Source organism: Mchenga conophoros, linkage group LG19, assembly GCF_057382185.1.
Source record: "Mchenga conophoros isolate Kocher_MC1m ecotype Shallow Benthic linkage group LG19, M_conophoros_male_GT1.1, whole genome shotgun sequence".
Classification (NCBI taxonomy): Eukaryota; Metazoa; Chordata; class Actinopteri; order Cichliformes; family Cichlidae; genus Mchenga; species Mchenga conophoros.
In genome coordinates, this window is record NC_140544.1 from 28,038,929 (window position 1) to 28,056,063 (window position 17,135).

Below are 17,135 nucleotides of genomic sequence, written 5' to 3' on the forward strand. Positions count from 1 at the left end.
TATGACATTAAATTTGCATTTACAATTGACATTTTCCACATTTGATATGGGTTAAATGTTTACCTTTACTGCAATAAAACTTAAGCTAGCAATATTGATCTCCGCATTAGCACAGCTTGAGGTAAAATGCTTTAACAAACACTGGTGGAAAATACAGATGAAACATGAATATATTTGAAATGAAAATGTTTTGTCCCAGTGAGTTAAGTGTGGTCTTAACTCACTGGGAGTTAAGATGTTTCCTCTATGACAACATATTGGCATAGAGGAAAACCTGAGATGTTTTCGATGTGTGAGAAACTTAGAATAGTGGATGTAATGGAGGACATGCAGAGAGGGTTGGCATGTCAGAAGAGGATGCTAGGGAGTGAGATGGAGGCAGATAATTTTCTGTGGCGACCCCTAAAGGGAGCAGCAGTATGTACATTTGTTCATACTCCGATTTGAAGGTAAACTCGGGATGACCTGGGTTTGTAATTTGGTGTGTTCAGTTTTATTTTGGTTATAGTTTCACTATTGGTTTTAGTTTTCAGTCACGGAGAGGATTTCTTTTTCTCGGATGCAAGATGTACTTTACTCAAGTGGTATAAATACACACTGAGGAGTATGATAAGACGATCTCAGTCATATATCAACAACTCCTCATGCTTATGTTTACGGAATTGAGATTTTCTGTGTATTTAAAATTTTAAATGCAAAATGGCATTTACATTATTTCTATAGGTTTATTTATAAACTACAGATTTTATATATATATATATATATATATATATATATATATATATATATATATATATATATATATATATATATCTCAAAATCAAGCGTTTTATCTATAGTCGTACATCAGTTTTGCTCTTCATGTGTCTGACGTCATTCGTCACTCCTTTCCAACGGCACATTAGCTTTTAGCGGATGTTTTCCATTCGGTGGACTTCCGGGTAGCTTAGCTAGCTGTCGAAACAAACGGATTATTTACCCCCGACAATGACAGCACATGTATAGAGAGCTCTGCTTAAAATGGAGAGCATACTTTTATTTACCCTTCTGGCTCCTTGCTGGGTAAACGCTGCAATTAAGCCAATGACTGCTACCGATGGGGACCACGAAGACCACCCCGAGTTTGGTAAGAAGCTAATTTAGCAATTCAGCCTAAGCAGAAGTTAGTTTACGGTAACATTAAAGCTATCTTCTGGATAATTTTGGTAAATAATAAATACTTTAAAGCAATGCCACTTATATTTTCTCGATCTTAGATATGTTATAACTTATTAACTCACGAAATCCCGAACAGTTGTTAATTGCGAGCACAGGGGCGTTTTCACATGTGCAGACTTTTGTAAATGAACGAACTCAGTATGTCCTCGGTCTTATGTGACAGTTTTCCCCTTCATATTCCAGATTCTCTGAACTCAGTCCTGTCAGATTATGAGGTGCTGCCTTTGTCAGGCCTCCAGTTGCACTCTCTGAGGAAGAGGGACGTCCACACCCAGTCCCACCTTGAGCGTCTGGTGAGCTTCAGAGCCCTGCACAGGTACAACAATGAGCTCTTTTAAGCGATGTTGTTGAGTCGCTTCACTTTTCCTTTAGGTTTGTGTTAAAACAAAGACCCCTATAGCTGTGCACATGAGGTAAAAATCTTGATCAAATCTATGAGCAGATTTCCACGGTGATATTATACATTGGTTTTGGAGTAATGAGGACCTGGTAAAACATCTCTAACGTGTTTGACATGGTTTTTTTTTTTTTTTTTTATCAGTCTCTTTAGAAACACAAATTTGTGTTTGTGGCTCAGAGATTATAACACTGATCTGCTGTTGTCTCACTAGTCACTATATTCTAATAATAATAATGATCACAATCAGTGGCACAATCAGGTCTCCAAGTGTTACAGAGAGGGTAAAAATTAATCTCATAGGAGCTTTGTTTTCTTTAAGCCATTTTTCTTGCACTTTCCTGATAATTCTTTCCTGATTTTCTCAAAGCATGCTTTGTTTTTCTTTCGTTTAGTCTTAACTGGGCTGCTTTTTTGCCCGAAGCACTCAGAACCTTTTCTTTTATTGGTGAATCCTACATGTGCATTACTGCCATCATTGCCAAATAGCAGTAATGGCAGAAACTGTGTAAGTCTTGGAAAAAGCTAAATGTTTTGCGTTCTACCTTTTAGAAACTGTTAAAAATCCACACAGCCATGGCTCAGTACAAACCTAATAGACTGTTGTGGCTGTTATAGACTGTTTTGTAAGAAGTGTTATTTGTAAAAAGAAAAGGCTCAGTTGAAGCGGTGAGTTCGTGCCTAGTTCCCTTTGTCTTGAAAGGGGAACAAGAAAGGTTTCAGTTTTGTTAGTTTTGTTAAATCCTCTCACGTCAAAAATAATTGAGATGACAATTCTAAATTTACACAAACTGTAAAATCGAAATGTGCCCAAAGACTATTTTTTTGCCTGCTCTATTTAATAATTGCAATTTATATTTACTAGCAAACTCCTGTGCGAGGTGTTTGGTGCTCAATTGAACTGTCAAATGTACAAATATATACAATTGTGGGATTTTTATAGAATATTTGTATATGCTATATAGATGTTGGCCCTCACACTGGATGTTCTACAGTGTTCCAATCTAGGAGGAGATACAGACACATACACACCGTGACACCAAAGTATCGAACCGAACCGTGAATTTTGTGTATCGTTGCACCCGTAGTGAATACTATGTCTGCTAAATCCAGTTTGATGTCTCACACAGGACCAAACAGCCATTTATTAGTTAAGTAAAATATGTTATCTTCTTTTCCAAATCCAGACATTTCAAACTTTACTTGACCACAAACACAGACCTTTTCACGGACAACTTCCAAGCTGTGTTTGTTGACAAACACGGGATGAAGGAAAATTATGATGTTCACCTCCAAAACTATTTCACTGGCCATGTTGTTGGTGAGTGAATGAAAAAAAAACATATTTTCAGAATATAATTTTTCCAGTCTTTCATTTTAGAAGAGTTACAGTTTATATGTGGAAATCAAGCAAATTTTTATATATCTGAAGTAAATCCATATTTATTAAATGTTACTAATAATTTGTTTTATGTTCGCAGGGGAGGAGAATTCGCGTGTGCAGGCACACATAGACGGAGATGAGTTTTCTGCTCACATTCTGACTGATGAAGCAGAGTACAATGTAGAGGTATGCATCTGTATACCTGCTGTCTCCGTGCCAAAATAGAGGGAGAATTTAAATTCAGTATTTTTCTTTGTAAGACGCTTAACCTTAGCTGTTTCACATCATCAAGCCCGCACTCCTGAAGCATGTAACGGCAGCAATAACAAAACCAATACAAAACCCCAAAATCTATATGTATACAACAACTGAGTACAACGTGCTGGGCTTGCTTGCTGAGATATCATAAAATATTACCAGTATAGAGCTTACCTATAGTGTCAGTTGAAAAAGATGCTAGATTAGTAGAAAGTGAGGCAGCTAAATAATCGATGCCTTGTAGAAATGAGCTTATTTTGTGTGATTAAAAATGCCCAATATCTGTTCTAATTATTCACAACTAACATGTGAAACTACACAGAAGTAAACGATACAGTGCATTTTTCATATTGTGTAAATCTGACACACCTGCCAGTCCATTCCCACCACACCACTACCCTTACTGTCTTTTTTTCTCCAGCTATCAATACTCACGTTTCATCAAGCTCTGTGATTTTTTCTCTCTAATACCAGCTCTTTCTTTCTCTCTTTAAAAAATTTATAAAAATGCAGCCCCTGTGGAGATTTACCGATTCCCCAACTGATGGGAGGTTGCTGGTTTATCGCTCAGAAGATGTCAAGAATCTGAGCCGCATTGCTTCTCCAAAAGTGTGTGGCTACGTCAACGCTGAGCCCCTTTTGCCACAGAATACCAGAGGGGACTGGGAAGGGCAGGAGAGGGTGGACCAGGAAGAGGGTGAGCTGTGCTTTTTAACTCTCTTGAAGTGGTGAATCTCGCAAATCTGTGCAGATATTTGTGCTGTTACAGCGTGGGCTCTGTGCTGGTGTGGATTATAGGAGTAGGTGAAAAAGAGTAGGAGGATAGCAAATGTTTAAGGTGGAGAGAAGGAAAGAGGAGCCTGTAGTGAGACAAAGGAGGTGGGTGTTGGATTCAGTCACTTTAATACAAGCCTTTCTATCTCCATCCTGTGTTATGCACATACACACTGATCACAAGTAGGCATTATGTAAAAACCAAATGCCTCTTCATTCTTTTGTGCTGCTTTGGAAATGTAAAGAATATAACAGCGCGATGTGCCAGAGGAGATGTATGCAACAGCTCTCACTGGTTCCTGGTTGAAAATGCTCTTTGGGGAAATGAGCTGAGGTGAAGGTTCGTATGGAGGAGGAGGCATTAAAATTCATGGATGCTCCTCTGCCCAATGAGCGGACTCTGAGTCGTCACTGGTCTCCCACTGCTTGTTGTGGAGGACAGTGAAGCGCACACCCACACTTTTGAATAGTGTCGAGTGTACTGTGTGATGTAATGCCCCAAAGGATGTCTTCCTGTTTTCCTTTTCTGTAATGCATTATTTAGGGTGTGTGAGTCTCACTTAAACATTTCTAGGTAGAATATTCAGATTTTTATGACGAACATACTGTGACCGTTACACGGTAAAATGACTTTGCACATGCATTCGAATAATTTATTTATTTATTTTTAAATTGTATTAATCGTCATTCTTTCCTAAAGGATTTGCTGTTGATTTTATCTTGGGTAGTAGGTTGTAGATTTTTAGTCTATTAAAAGCACAGATTTATAATGAAGGATCGCCTTAGTTTATATGGAGGGCTGCAAGAGCCAAAATGAGTTAAATAAATTATATATTAATATGAATTGTAACATTTAATGTGTAAGTAATTAAATATTATTTTATTTAAAAAATGTAAAAGATTGTTTATGTATTTATTTTAAATTTTAATTAAATATTGACTCATATTTAATTAATTATCTAATGATGTGTGTTGTTGCCAACTTAGTCATCCAGATGAGGAAATCCCCAAAAGTTGGTTTTGTTCATCTGGATTTTATCAAAGTGACAAAACGTTCGTTCCACTGAAAGCGCTACGTCCAGGTGAACAGAACCAACTTTTGGATGTTTAATGATGTGATTGTTTAATTTATTTTTGCACTCATGGCCCTCCACCTTTTATAGAAGAGTTTTTTTTAAAGCTGGGTGATGTAGGGCTCTTTGCACAATAGGAGGAATTGTGCAAAGAGCCCCTTAAAATAACCCCCAAAACCCTTAAAAATAACCCAAAAAATAAAATAAATAAATGAATAAAATAAAGCCATCTTCTGTTTAGTTTGAAAATCCTTGCAGCAAGAGAACTTTGTTTCCTTCGTGTCTAAACACATATTTGGCTTATATTTGAAGGACCCTGCTGAGGAACATGATTAATTGAATATTGACAATGAATGCAGGGGCAGCAGACTGGTGCAGCGGTTAGCACTGTTACCTCACAGCATGAAGGTTCTGGTTCTGTGCCCGTGTGGGTCGTCTGTCTTCTTCACACAGTCCAAAAACATGCATATTAGTTTAGCTGTTGATTCTAAATTGTCCGTAGTTGTGAGTGTGAGCGCGAATGGTTGTTTGTGTGTCTGTGTTAATGTTGTTGTAAACCGCCAACCTGTCAGGGGTGTACCTCGTGATGGCTAGGTTGCGACCTTAAATTGGAAAAGTGAGTGGGTAGATGGATTAATGCTAGACTTTTAATAAAGGAAGAACAAAGCAACTTAAGCGGACTAAAAATAAATAACTGAGTATATCATGAATACCTACGCTTAAGGTAGGTGATGGAGCCCAACACTGTATGATCTGCGCATTAAATTACCTTGTGTTTACAGTGGCTTTGTTCCTCCCTGTAAAGTACACCTCATCCACATTTATTGTGCTGTTAAACCTCTATAATAAGGCTAAATCTGCTATTTAAATCTGGCCTGAACAGAGGTAGAGCTTAATCAGATCACAGCCAAGCAAAAAAAGAGAAGTCATGTTACTATATCTGAAAATGAGGACAATTAACAATGGGATATTGGAGCGTGGCCTCATTGTCCAGCATCTTTATGTACTTTGTACTTAATCTGTCTTACCTGAGACTTATCTGGTGAGGCAATGCTACAAAAAAAGATTCTACTTTTCTGAATCTTTTGCTTGTACTTATTCTTTCTCTCTGCTTCTGTTGCTTCGTCCTGGCAGAATACCACCACAGAGAGAAGAGACAAGTTCACGATCACAAGAAGAATACCTGTCCCCTGTTGCTGGTTGCAGACTACCGCTTCTACAGACACATGGGCCGCAAAGAAGAGAGCATTACTCTGAACTACCTGGTCTGATTTTCTAATGTGTTATTATACATGTATATTTCAGCAGAATAACTTTTGTCACATTTTGTTTCCCGTTGAAAGAGTAATTGTAAATAAAGCCAGCAGGAATTTTGTTGTTTGCATATTCAGGTGTGTCAAAATGCTTTATTTGTATGTCTGATTATTTTCTTTTCCTATCCCAGATTGAGCTAATTGATCGAGTTGACGATATTTATAGAAACACAACATGGAGTAAGGAATTTAAAAACTATGGGGTCCAGATCCATCAGGTGTGTACGTGGCTGTGTGTCATAACATTACAGTACTGTCAAATATTGACATTTTGATCCACTTGTGGCGATTTAGTGTCAGTCGGTGCTGCTCCCAGCCTCACGATGGCTGATGTTTTATATTGCGTCACTCCGGAAATGAGGCTGAGAATAACGCTGCCCCCTCAGTGGCTTTGAGAAGTGCATTTTTAGGAGAAACTGGAAGCTTTTGTGCATTCCTCGTTGGGTAATTTAATTTGTTCCACTGGCTTTGGGAATGAATAGAAACACTGTTTGTCACACTATGAACTCAGTGCGTTCTCACTGAAAAGATATGCATTCATTTAGCTGCTTAATGACTAATTTTCTTCACAATAAATGTCAAGAGGAACTTGAACTGTGTCACATTTAACCCCCAGTAAGAGTCTGAAAGGGAACGCCCAACACATTGCTCTTATTACTTTAATAGCTTTTCAAATAAAATGTTCCACGTAGCACTTATTATTAGCATTACACTTAGGGGCATGGCTTTAATTTAAATTTTGTATTACTCAGAAATGACACTTACTGAAATTGTGTCTTTGGTTACTATTCGCAGATCATTATTAACAAGGAGCCTACAAAGCCTCCCCCTAACCAGCCCAACTGGGTCCATTACAACATGGAGGACAGCCCTGTAAAAGGAAAGGAGGTCTGGGACGTGAAGAGACTTCTGGAGGTACAAAAGCAAGAAAACCAAAGTGTATAGATACACAAAGTTCAAAGGGGCCTTTTCAGGCAAAACTGACTGGATTCATATTTCCAAGATTAGTTTTGGAAATCATTCAGTTCAACTCAATCAGGTTGTTTAATCCATTTACACAAATGCATAAAAATAGTGAGTTCAAGTAGCTGAGCACAGGTTTGTTTGAGGTAATATGGTAAATAAGTTGAGTGCATCATGTAAAATGTCCTGGTATAAGATAAATATTGTTCCAAATCAAAGAGTTTTACACAGAGCTCAGTTTCTGAATGTCCAATATTTTTGTATTGCCATTGAAAAATAATTAGGATTTACAGAAATGGTGACAAATAAGAATCCTCTTGTCCTGCAGCAATTCAGCTCGGACATTGCTGACAATGCCTCTAGTGTGTGTCTGGCCCACCTGTTTACATACCAGGACTTTGATGAGGGGACACTGGGTCTGGCGTATGTGGCCCCCTCCAAACCTCAGGCTCTAGGTGGACTCTGCCCAAAACGTAAGATCACTTTTTGATTATTTGCATGGAGGATTTTTCTAATGTCATTTTGAAAGCCTAACTTTTAGCGTTTCCCTGTTAGGACAATTAGCTCCATTAAAATTTACTGCACTGGCACAGCTCTTGACCAGATGGACAAACTATGATTTCTACTCTGTGAAGCTAAAAACAAAAAGAAAAACGAGCCATAATATTGAAAAGAAACCAAACAAAAAGCCATGTGTTGGAGGCTTTTTTTAGAACAAACAAAAAAAGGTACTGACACTTTCCTTTGTAATTTTCTAGCTTACTATCCATCTCATTCTTCAAAGAAGCCGAGTTATCTCAACACAGGCCTGACAAGCACCAAGAACTACGGCAAAACCATCCTCACAAAGGTCTGTTTTGTCTCATTTCTTTAGTCATAATTTCAGAATAAAACGAGTTGCTGGGTGCAGTTCAGCCAAGATGTTACGCAACATGTCAGTCTGCCAAGCTGAGGTTCTAGGTAGAGCAGACACACCTTTTTGTGTGGGTGTGATGAGTATCGATGTCAAGTCAGGCTGCATTTTGACACCCCAAGTAGCGTTATGCTCCACGCTCATCTGCAAAACGCTTACTGTTATAAATATAATGTGCAAAACTTAACTATGTAATTATAACTTTTACCTTTATTTTAAACAGAATGGATTTTAGATTCTAGATTTATTCTTAGGTAGCTTAAAAATTAAGCATTAAAAATTAATGTTGTTTTTGTCTCATCAGGAGGCGGATTTGGTAACTACTCATGAGCTGGGCCATAACTTTGGAGCAGAGCATGATCCTGATAATATACCGTACTGTGCCCCCAGTGATGACCAGGGGGGGAAGTTTGTCATGTACCCTATTGCTGTGAGTGGAGATCATGTCAACAACAAGGTAACTATCCATTCATGTAATATAAAAACATATATGCTTGGTAAGCCTGACATCATTAGCTATTTCCAGGGTTCAGATGCTTCTTCACTTCCCAAAGTAAACACAGTGAAGCAACACTGAGAGTTAAATAGTCCAGGTTTCAGCTACAGTATCATGATCAATGTGTCTGTCGTCCAAGGTGTTACAATAAAGTTTAACATCCAGGTATCCATGAAAAAGCAGCCTTAGAAATGATCGAGAAGCTAGTTAGCTAGTTTCCACCTAAAGAGGAGTTGCCATGTTATGATTAAAGAGAGAAAAAACAAAACTACACTGTACATCTTTGCACACTAAACATAAAAAACTAAATGTCAATGACCTTTGGAGGATTAGTGAAATTGCGCTACTTGAAATAAAGTTGAGACCTAAACACCAGGAAGATGAAGGAGGAGGGTTAAACTGTTCTTCGTGAAAGTCCATGTTGACACAGAGACAAATACAGTCACATGCCAGGAAGAGAGAACGTCTGCGATGACCCACAATGTTAGTCATTAATACATAGTTGTGTGAATTAGTATTACTCACTATGAATAAGACCTGATCCTAAGCTTAATTAAATCTTGACCCAACAATACTTCAGCTGTGCTCGTAGTTCAGCTACTACTTGATTTTCTTTGATCAAAAAGTTGTGGGAATGGACAAACTATTGGTTATAAGTGATTGGCATCATCTTTTTGTGCAACTCTGTGGTGAAATCAAACGGTGTACAGTGTGAGAGGTCAGAACAGCAAGTCCACAACAGAAACAGAATTATTATCGTTTTGATTACTTTCATTTGGACTTTTTGTTTTTCATTTGGTTAAGTTTCAGTAAGTTTCCAGAGTGAGTTTGCTCGTTTCAGTTATCGTTGAAAATGTTTCGTTTCCATCCATCCATCCATCCATCTTCATCCGCTTTATCCGGAGCCGGGTCGCGGGGGCAGCAGCCTAAGCAAAGAGGCCCAGACCTCCCTCTCCCCAGCCACCTCCTCCAGCTCATCCGGGGGAACACCAAGGCGTTCCCAGGCCAGCCGAGAGATATAATCTCTCCAGCGTGTCCTGGGTCTGCCCCGGGGCCTCCTCCCGGTGGGACACGCCTGGAACACCTCACCCAGGAGGCGCCCAGGGGGCATCCTTGTCAGATGCCCGAACCACCTCAGCTGGCTCCTTTCGATGTGGAGCAGCAGCTGCTCTACTCTGAGCCCCTCCCGGATGGCCGAACCTCTCACCCTATCTCTAAGGGAGAGGCCAGCCACCCTTCGGAGGAAGCTCATTTCCGCCGCTTGTATCCGCGATCTCGTTCTTTCGGTCACTACCCACAGCTCGTGGCCATAGGTGAGAGTAGGGATGTAGATCGACCGGTAAATTGAGAGCTTCGCTTTTACACTCAGCTCCCTCTTCACCACGACGGACCGGTGCAGCGTCTGCATTACTGCAGCCGCATCCCCAATCCGTCTGTCGATCTCCGGCTCCCTTCTCCCATCACTCGCGAACAAGACCCCGAGATACTTGAACTCCTCCACTTGGGGCAGGAACTCATCCCCGACCCGGAGTGGGCACTCCACCCTTTTCCGGCTGAGAACCATGGCCTTTCGTTTCGTTTCCATTTAGTTTTTATTTGTTTCAGTTTTAGTCTGTAATGTTATTATTGTATCGATGGATTATGCCAGAGGCAAGGTTTAGGAAAATCAGTTTCAGCTTTACATTTTAAACACAGAACTTGTAGAAAGCAGTCGACTTAAAGTCCCCTTTTGTTACAGCCAAACAAATAAAAATCTGACCAGTTTTAATTATTTTCGAAAGTCTAGTTTTTATTTTAGTTAGCTAAAATGTCACATTTTGTTTTAGTTAACCATAATAACCTTGCCAACAAGTTGTACTTGAGGGGGCAGATCAATCAAATTTACAGCAGGTAGCATTGTTTATTTATTTTTTTAAATAGGCTATGATGCCGTTTAGTTTGAATAGACTGCTGCATACCAGGATATATGTCTGCAAGATGAGCTGAGATGATACAGAATGTGATGGGCAGAATGGATGGCAGCTTCTGGTTGTGCAGAAGGTGGGATAACTGAGTCACAGTTGTTCCTGTGAAATTAACAACACACGCAAAATCTTATGCGCTTCCTCCATCATTGGCCTTATGATTTCTGCAGCTTCACATCAACCACGTTAGGTGTTTGAGGAGAAGCATAAAACAAGATAATTGCATAAATTGTTAAACCTTTTGAGATTCAGGTTTGGAAAATTTAGAGGCAAGTGATTTGCGTATGTCATTATTTCAGCGTTAAAGATTCATGACTATTCTTTGTCACATCACCTTTAATCACACACACAAAATAACAGTAAAAATTTAGTCCTCTTTAACCTGTTACAGATTAATTCTTATCTTCTTGTTTTTCCTCAAGCATTTCTCCAACTGCAGCAAGGCTTCTGTAGAGAAGACATTAAGTCACAAGGCACCGCTGTGCTTCAAAGAGAGGAACAGCAAAGTCTGTGGAAACTCCAGAGTGGAGAATGGGGAAGATTGCGACCCTGGGCTTCTCCACCTCAATGATGACCCCTGCTGCACCTCCAATTGCAAGTTCAAAAGTCATGCAAAGTGCAGGTATGAAATCCAAAAGATGGATCTATAAGGAATTTTTTTGAAAAACAACAATCGAATTAAATGTTGGATTAATTGATTTCTTTACAGTGACAGAAACAGCCCTTGCTGCAAGAACTGCACTTATGCAAAGAGAGGAACAGTGTGCCAGGAGCCCATCAATGCTACCTGTAAAGGCAAATCAGTCTGCACAGGTGATCGCCTCCTGCTGGTGTAACACGAGAACTGCAGCAGTTATTCAAGCCTGCCTATTAAAAAACTAGATAAATTAACCCTTTTCTTCACATAACAGGTAACAGCAGTGAATGCCCACCTCCTGAAAATGCTGCTGACAAAACAGTGTGTGTTGACAAAGGCCTGTGTCGCAATGGAGAGTGTGTGCCCTTCTGTGAGGCTGAGCTGAACCTTCAGCCTTGCGCTTGCAATGGTGATTTTTATTTCTTTCAACAACATTTGAAAATGTCTGAGATTTGCTGAATAAGCCTGGAGACTCTCACTGATTATAGAGGTAATCAGATGGAGGAGTATCTAGACAAGCAAAAATCAATGAGTTTGGAAAGAAATGACAAGATCACAGATGAATTTTTCTTTTTTGGATTTACAGCTGGAAGTAACATATTAAGAATAAAAGGGACTGTTTGAATAAGCTTGGATATTCTTTCAATATATCCAGGATATAAATGAATAACAGTTCTCAATATTTTTTTAAATGCTTCTTGTGTTGATCGTCTCTTCTGCTTCCAGATACTGAGCACTCCTGTAAAGTGTGCTGCAGGAGTAAAAATGGCACCTGCTCTCCCTACTCTAAAGCTGGCAACTTTCTATTCCTTCGCAAAGGAAAACCCTGCACCGTGGGCTTCTGTGATGAAGGCGTGAGTTACCAAACCTTTATACTTCTCTGCTCTGCAATCAAGAAACCTGCTGATCCTATCATATTTCTGTATTTCTGAACTACAGTAGTGCTGACAAAACTGTGTCAGCGTTACAACATTTTGGAGATATTATTTTTATTTCAATGTCAACTTTGTTTTCGGTCATAAAGGGAAAGTGCATGAAGCAGGTACAGGATGTGATTGAGAGGCTGTGGGACTTTATTGACAAGCTGGACATAAACACATTTGGTAAGTCGGCGTTAAAAAGTGTGTGAAAATGCTTCCAGATACAATAAAACTCTGAATAATTGTGATATTGTTTTAATGTTTATGACTGTAGTAGCTTAGCTTAGTCAAATTCAAAGTTTTTCTTCTTCTTCTCCTCTTTTGTGTGTTTATCACTATCCTCCACCTCATCACCACATCAGGGAAGTTCTTGGCTGATAACATAGTGGGCTCAGTCGTGGTGTTTTCCCTCATCTTCTGGATTCCTCTCAGTATCCTGGTTCACTGTGTGGTAAGAAGCTGCTGAATATCCATTTGCACTGATCCCCATTGTCTTCAGTGTACAATGAGCAGCTGATATTTGCATCATTAGCACTATGCTTATGCTGTCCTTTTCTGTTACCTCTATCTTTAGGACAAGCGACTCGACCAGCAGTATGAGGAGAACACAAAGTCATTTTATTATCCTCCAAATGTAAGTTCTTCAACTTTCCAGTGCTCACACACGCTGATCCTGTGCACCACCGTTGCTCTCTTGCACCAGACTAACCAAACTAATCCAGTTCCATATTGCTTCTTAAAAACTGACCTCTTTAATCAAGCAGGGAGAAGAAACAGGAAGGACTGTAACTGAGGATCAGGGATTGGCCTTTTTTCATTGCAAATGAGAAATTAAGACATAAATTCAAAACTGCAGTGTAACATTTAAAGTTCAAAGTATTGCTTATATCTTATGCTGGAGCATACGGCAACCCCCTCATTGCCAGAAAACAAGATCTGTTTTTAGCTCCTCTTCTTTCCAGCTGACTTTCCTCAGATTGGCTGAGCCTTTTAAACAGAAGGTTTAACCAAAAGTCTTGTGTGTCTGCTGCTGATTTTCCTTCTCTGATCATCCTGCAGCACCAAGAGTAAAAGGAAACATGATGAAATTAGCATTTAGAGCATCTTAAGCCTGAGCTTTTAGTTCATAGGGAGCCTGGCCATGTTTTATATGTGCTTCCCACATTGAAACGGTATATGTGTGACAAAAGATGAGAAAAATCAAAATAGGCCAACTTTAAAATTTGCTAACAGTTATGGTTTTTGTTGCTGAGCTGGGAAATTGTGGTTTTACCTTTAATATCATTATTTGATGTTGGAAAAGGCTAGTGGTAAACCAGCCCAGACCTGGAAAAATAAAAGGGTAAGAATGAGAATCAGAAGACTCTCTTTAAATTGTATAAACCAGTGGTCAGATAATCCACAAGCAATGGCCTCACTGTCACTGCTGGGTTTTCTGAATGACCTGTCCATCACTCTTTGCCTTGGAACTGCAGCAGATGGTGGAAATTTGTAGTAGAGCTCCCGCCATAGGTGAGTGTGTGTGCGACGGCTTGGTGTTGCAATGCGTTGCCATTGAGTCCATGACGGTGCATGGTCAGTGGCCCATGTTTGGGATACTCTTGCAGTCACTTACTGCTTGATGGTAATCACTGATCCAGCTGCACATTTGCAGGCCCTCGAACTCGTCTTCATCTGACAAATAAAGCGAGGGAGGCTCGCACAGCTTCATGTGACTGAACAGCTGTGGAGCAGCAGATCAGGAATTGCCTCAAGTAAGCAAGATTGCACTTTTGGAGTATTCAAACATCGAGACGACCAAACGGGTTTCACATTGTTGTCGTTCGTGAAATTGGATGCAGTGTGTGTCGACATTTTTCAGTTTTTAGTTGCTCTTCAAAGCCAAAACAAGAAGCGTTTAGGTGACTGTTTTTATTTTTTGTTTAGTGGCTGTGTGCACTGTGTGAGGTCCTTCTTTGGGTTTGATTGGAGGGAGAAGAAAAAGACTGGGGGGTACATTCCTCTTAAGACCTTTCTTGCAGACATTTTGACTTGTTAGAGCATTTTTAAGCGCTCGCACAAATGATCAAATTAATGATGGCTTAGTTCCATTTAGGTTTGCTTTTAAATCCTGCAGCTGAACCAATGTGTTTAATATCAGGGTGCTGGTAACCCTAAATGGATTGCAGTCATAATTAATAAATCACATTTGCCTGACACTTCAAAATGGTCAAAGGCAGAAAGGTTTTTGTTTTTACTCATTCCCACCTTAAGATATTGGGTGTGTTTTAAGAGTGTAGATAAGAGTAGATAGGAGCTACTTAAAGGTAGCGCAATCAGCAACATGAGGTTATTATTATAAAACATATGTTGGGGAGTTAAACTGTAAAGTTCTGGGATACATGTGATGCTCTGAATTAAACAGAATGTAGTAAAAAGGGAATGGGTGCCACCTCAGTCACACACAGCTGTGACTTGCCTCCGTCCTCACATGCTGTTCTCCCTCTTCAGAATCAAGACGTGCTGAGCAACCTCGAGTCAGCATCCGTGCGCATCGTCAAGCCTCTTCAGCCTCCCTCCTCCTCCGGCGGCCGGACCGTGCCCTTCATCCATCAACAACAGCCTCAGCCGCAGAGCCAGGTCCGGGCCACACTCGCAACCAACACCAGTACCCCGGCCCCCGATCTGAACTCCGGCCCCACCCCGGACAGCGCAGGGGGGCTGCGGATGGCCACCATCCAGGAGGACACCAGCAGCGGCTCTCACCTGGGAGAGGAGGGCCTGCTGGAAGATTTCACAACCGCAGGAGCCTGCTCGTCGGCTACGAAATCCTCCTTCGAGGATCTGACCGAACAGAACCTACCAGCCAAGGACCGACGGCGCCTTAAGAGGCAGGAACGCATTGATACTAAAGAGACGGAGTGCTGAGAGAGGAAAAACAAAAAACAAGTGCGTTTGCACAAGCGTCCTGATATTTGTTTTGTTTTTTTTAGGGAACACGAACAAATGTGCAGCATCATATGCTTTTCTTTCTTATTGCAACCGGTATTAAAGCGTAACATATCTTTCTCAGATCTTAGTGCTCTAAAAGTGTTTATTCAGTCACATGAAATTAGATTGAGCCACTGAACAAATACAACACAGGAAGTCTCAAAGCCCTCTAACACTAAATCCAAATAAGTTCATGTTTTTGTGCCTTTTTCACTAAGGTATCTATTTCCATGGCCATTTGAAGCTTTTGAGTGTCTGTGGAAATAAACCTGCCAGTTCTTTAAACAATGTTCATTTTGTTTAACCTAATGGCTAAATGTGTTTCTGACAATGCAAATATTGGTCAGGAACAAAAAGAGATTATATTAAATATTTAACTGTAATCCCTGCAGATTGAAAATGATTACACAAATACTTATTCGTAGGTTTATTATGTGTTATACGGTAAGTAACCGTAACATTTCTTGCTCCAAACAGCGCCTAGAAGCAGAACAAACCTTAGCAGTACGATGCAGAATTCTCTATATTAATGTTGTAAGTGTAACTATTTTTCAGTGAAGGAAACATTTACTGGAAGTGCAAACAACACATAAAGGAGGAGTTGGTCTAGAAGTATTTTAACATCACTGGAGAATTGAAGTTTACATGCTTACACATTCTGTCTCATCAGCTGTTTCTTTGAGGTACTGTGTAAGTAGCATTATTGTGTTATTTGGTAGGTGGAGCTTAAAGTGGGGAGAAGTAATATCAGCTTTGCTAAAGCTTCAGTATTGTGATGTTTGAACCTGTAGAAAACAATATGGTGCTTTTTTGGATTTTGTGACCAACTATCCCACGGTGACTCTCATCTATATACAATTCCCAGCAGCAGACAACTCCAACATTCTGTATTTAATATTTGAATATATATTTTTTAATTTTCTGTCTGTGTGCCAAGGTGAGCTATGCACCTGTTTATTGTTACCTGCTGTGTCTCATGTTAAGAAAACATGTATGGTCAAAATAAAAACACTAGCTTTTAGTGTACAGGATGGATGTGAATGTTAGTGAACAAAACAGGCCTGCTGTATATCAGATGATGTGTATATTCTTAATGTTTTTATGCTTACAAAACTCTACTCAAGTTTCTTTTAAAGTTTTTGCTTGCATTTCCTACACAAATGTCAAAATAATAAAAAATCTTTGTGCACTGATACATGGTCTCACATTTTTATCTATTCAGCTGCTGTGTGATGCACACCAGTGGTCCTCACTGCGCAATGTTAAAAGAAAGGCTTCATTTTTATCAGCTGGTTTTCACATAGGCCAAACATCTCTAAGGATATTTCTCCATTGTCTATAAATACATGTCAACAACATGTAGCAACAACTACTACTGATTCATACATGTCCATCACTTTGGATGAGTGCATGTTTTTTTGCACACTGTCATCCTGTGCACTGTCCCAGCATGATTAGACCTTAGCGATGAACCTTGTTGCCAAAAAGCAAAGCCAGTGGGAGCAACATCTTCCAGAGCTAAAGCTCCGTTCACCAGCACTACTGGTGAGCCTTGTCTATAACAATGCCATGTTTACATCACATACCAAATGTAGTCATTTTTTTTAAATGAACAGAATGATATATAGGATGTGATACTGATTACATAGTACTGATCCTCACCTGAGTACATTTTGTTTTATAATTTCCCTGAGGTCCAGAACATCTCCATCATAATGATCATATCTTGTTTGGGGATGCTGCCCTGCCACACAGTTTGTAGGCCTCAAAAACCTGTTGATCTCAGTACACCTGCAGATTCAAGGAGACATACTTTTACAGGTGACAGTATGTACTAAAGTATATGTAATTTAAA

General features: G+C 39.8%; 1 protein-coding gene across 2 annotated transcripts; it reads left to right on the forward strand.

Annotated features, from left to right (window-relative positions):
* Window positions 1-887: 887 nt before the first annotated feature.
* On the forward strand, window positions 888-16,471 carry adam17a (ADAM metallopeptidase domain 17a). Of its 2 annotated transcripts, XM_085257277.1 has the most exons (20): window positions 888-1,126; window positions 1,402-1,534; window positions 2,803-2,936; window positions 3,097-3,185; window positions 3,771-3,954; window positions 6,239-6,369; window positions 6,549-6,635; window positions 7,213-7,332; window positions 7,709-7,853; window positions 8,139-8,230; window positions 8,598-8,750; window positions 11,176-11,375; window positions 11,463-11,566; window positions 11,665-11,799; window positions 12,117-12,244; window positions 12,415-12,493; window positions 12,673-12,761; window positions 12,885-12,944; window positions 13,786-13,822; window positions 14,801-16,471. In XM_085257277.1, exons 1-20 carry the CDS (start codon window positions 1,021-1,023, stop codon window positions 15,175-15,177), a joined length of 2,583 nt encoding a protein of 860 aa, XP_085113403.1. In that variant the 5' UTR covers window positions 888-1,020; the 3' UTR covers window positions 15,178-16,471. The 2 variants fall into 2 exon arrangements, with proteins under 2 accessions (XP_085113403.1, XP_085113401.1); XM_085257275.1 differs by lacking the exon at window positions 13,786-13,822 and having other exon boundaries at window positions 889-1,126.
* Window positions 16,472-17,135: the final 664 nt, after the last annotated feature.

Excerpts from the sequence above, each read along its gene's own strand:
- adam17a (XM_085257275.1), top strand. The coding sequence starts at position 1,021 with ATGGAGAGCATACTTTTATTTACCCTTCTGGCTCCTTGCTGGGTAAAC. Across the intron at positions 7,333-7,708 it reads ACGTGAAGAGACTTCTGGAG|CAATTCAGCTCGGACATTGC; the intron begins GTACAAAAGCAA and ends CTTGTCCTGCAG. Across the intron at positions 12,494-12,672 it reads GCTGGACATAAACACATTTG|GGAAGTTCTTGGCTGATAAC; the intron begins GTAAGTCGGCGT and ends TCACCACATCAG.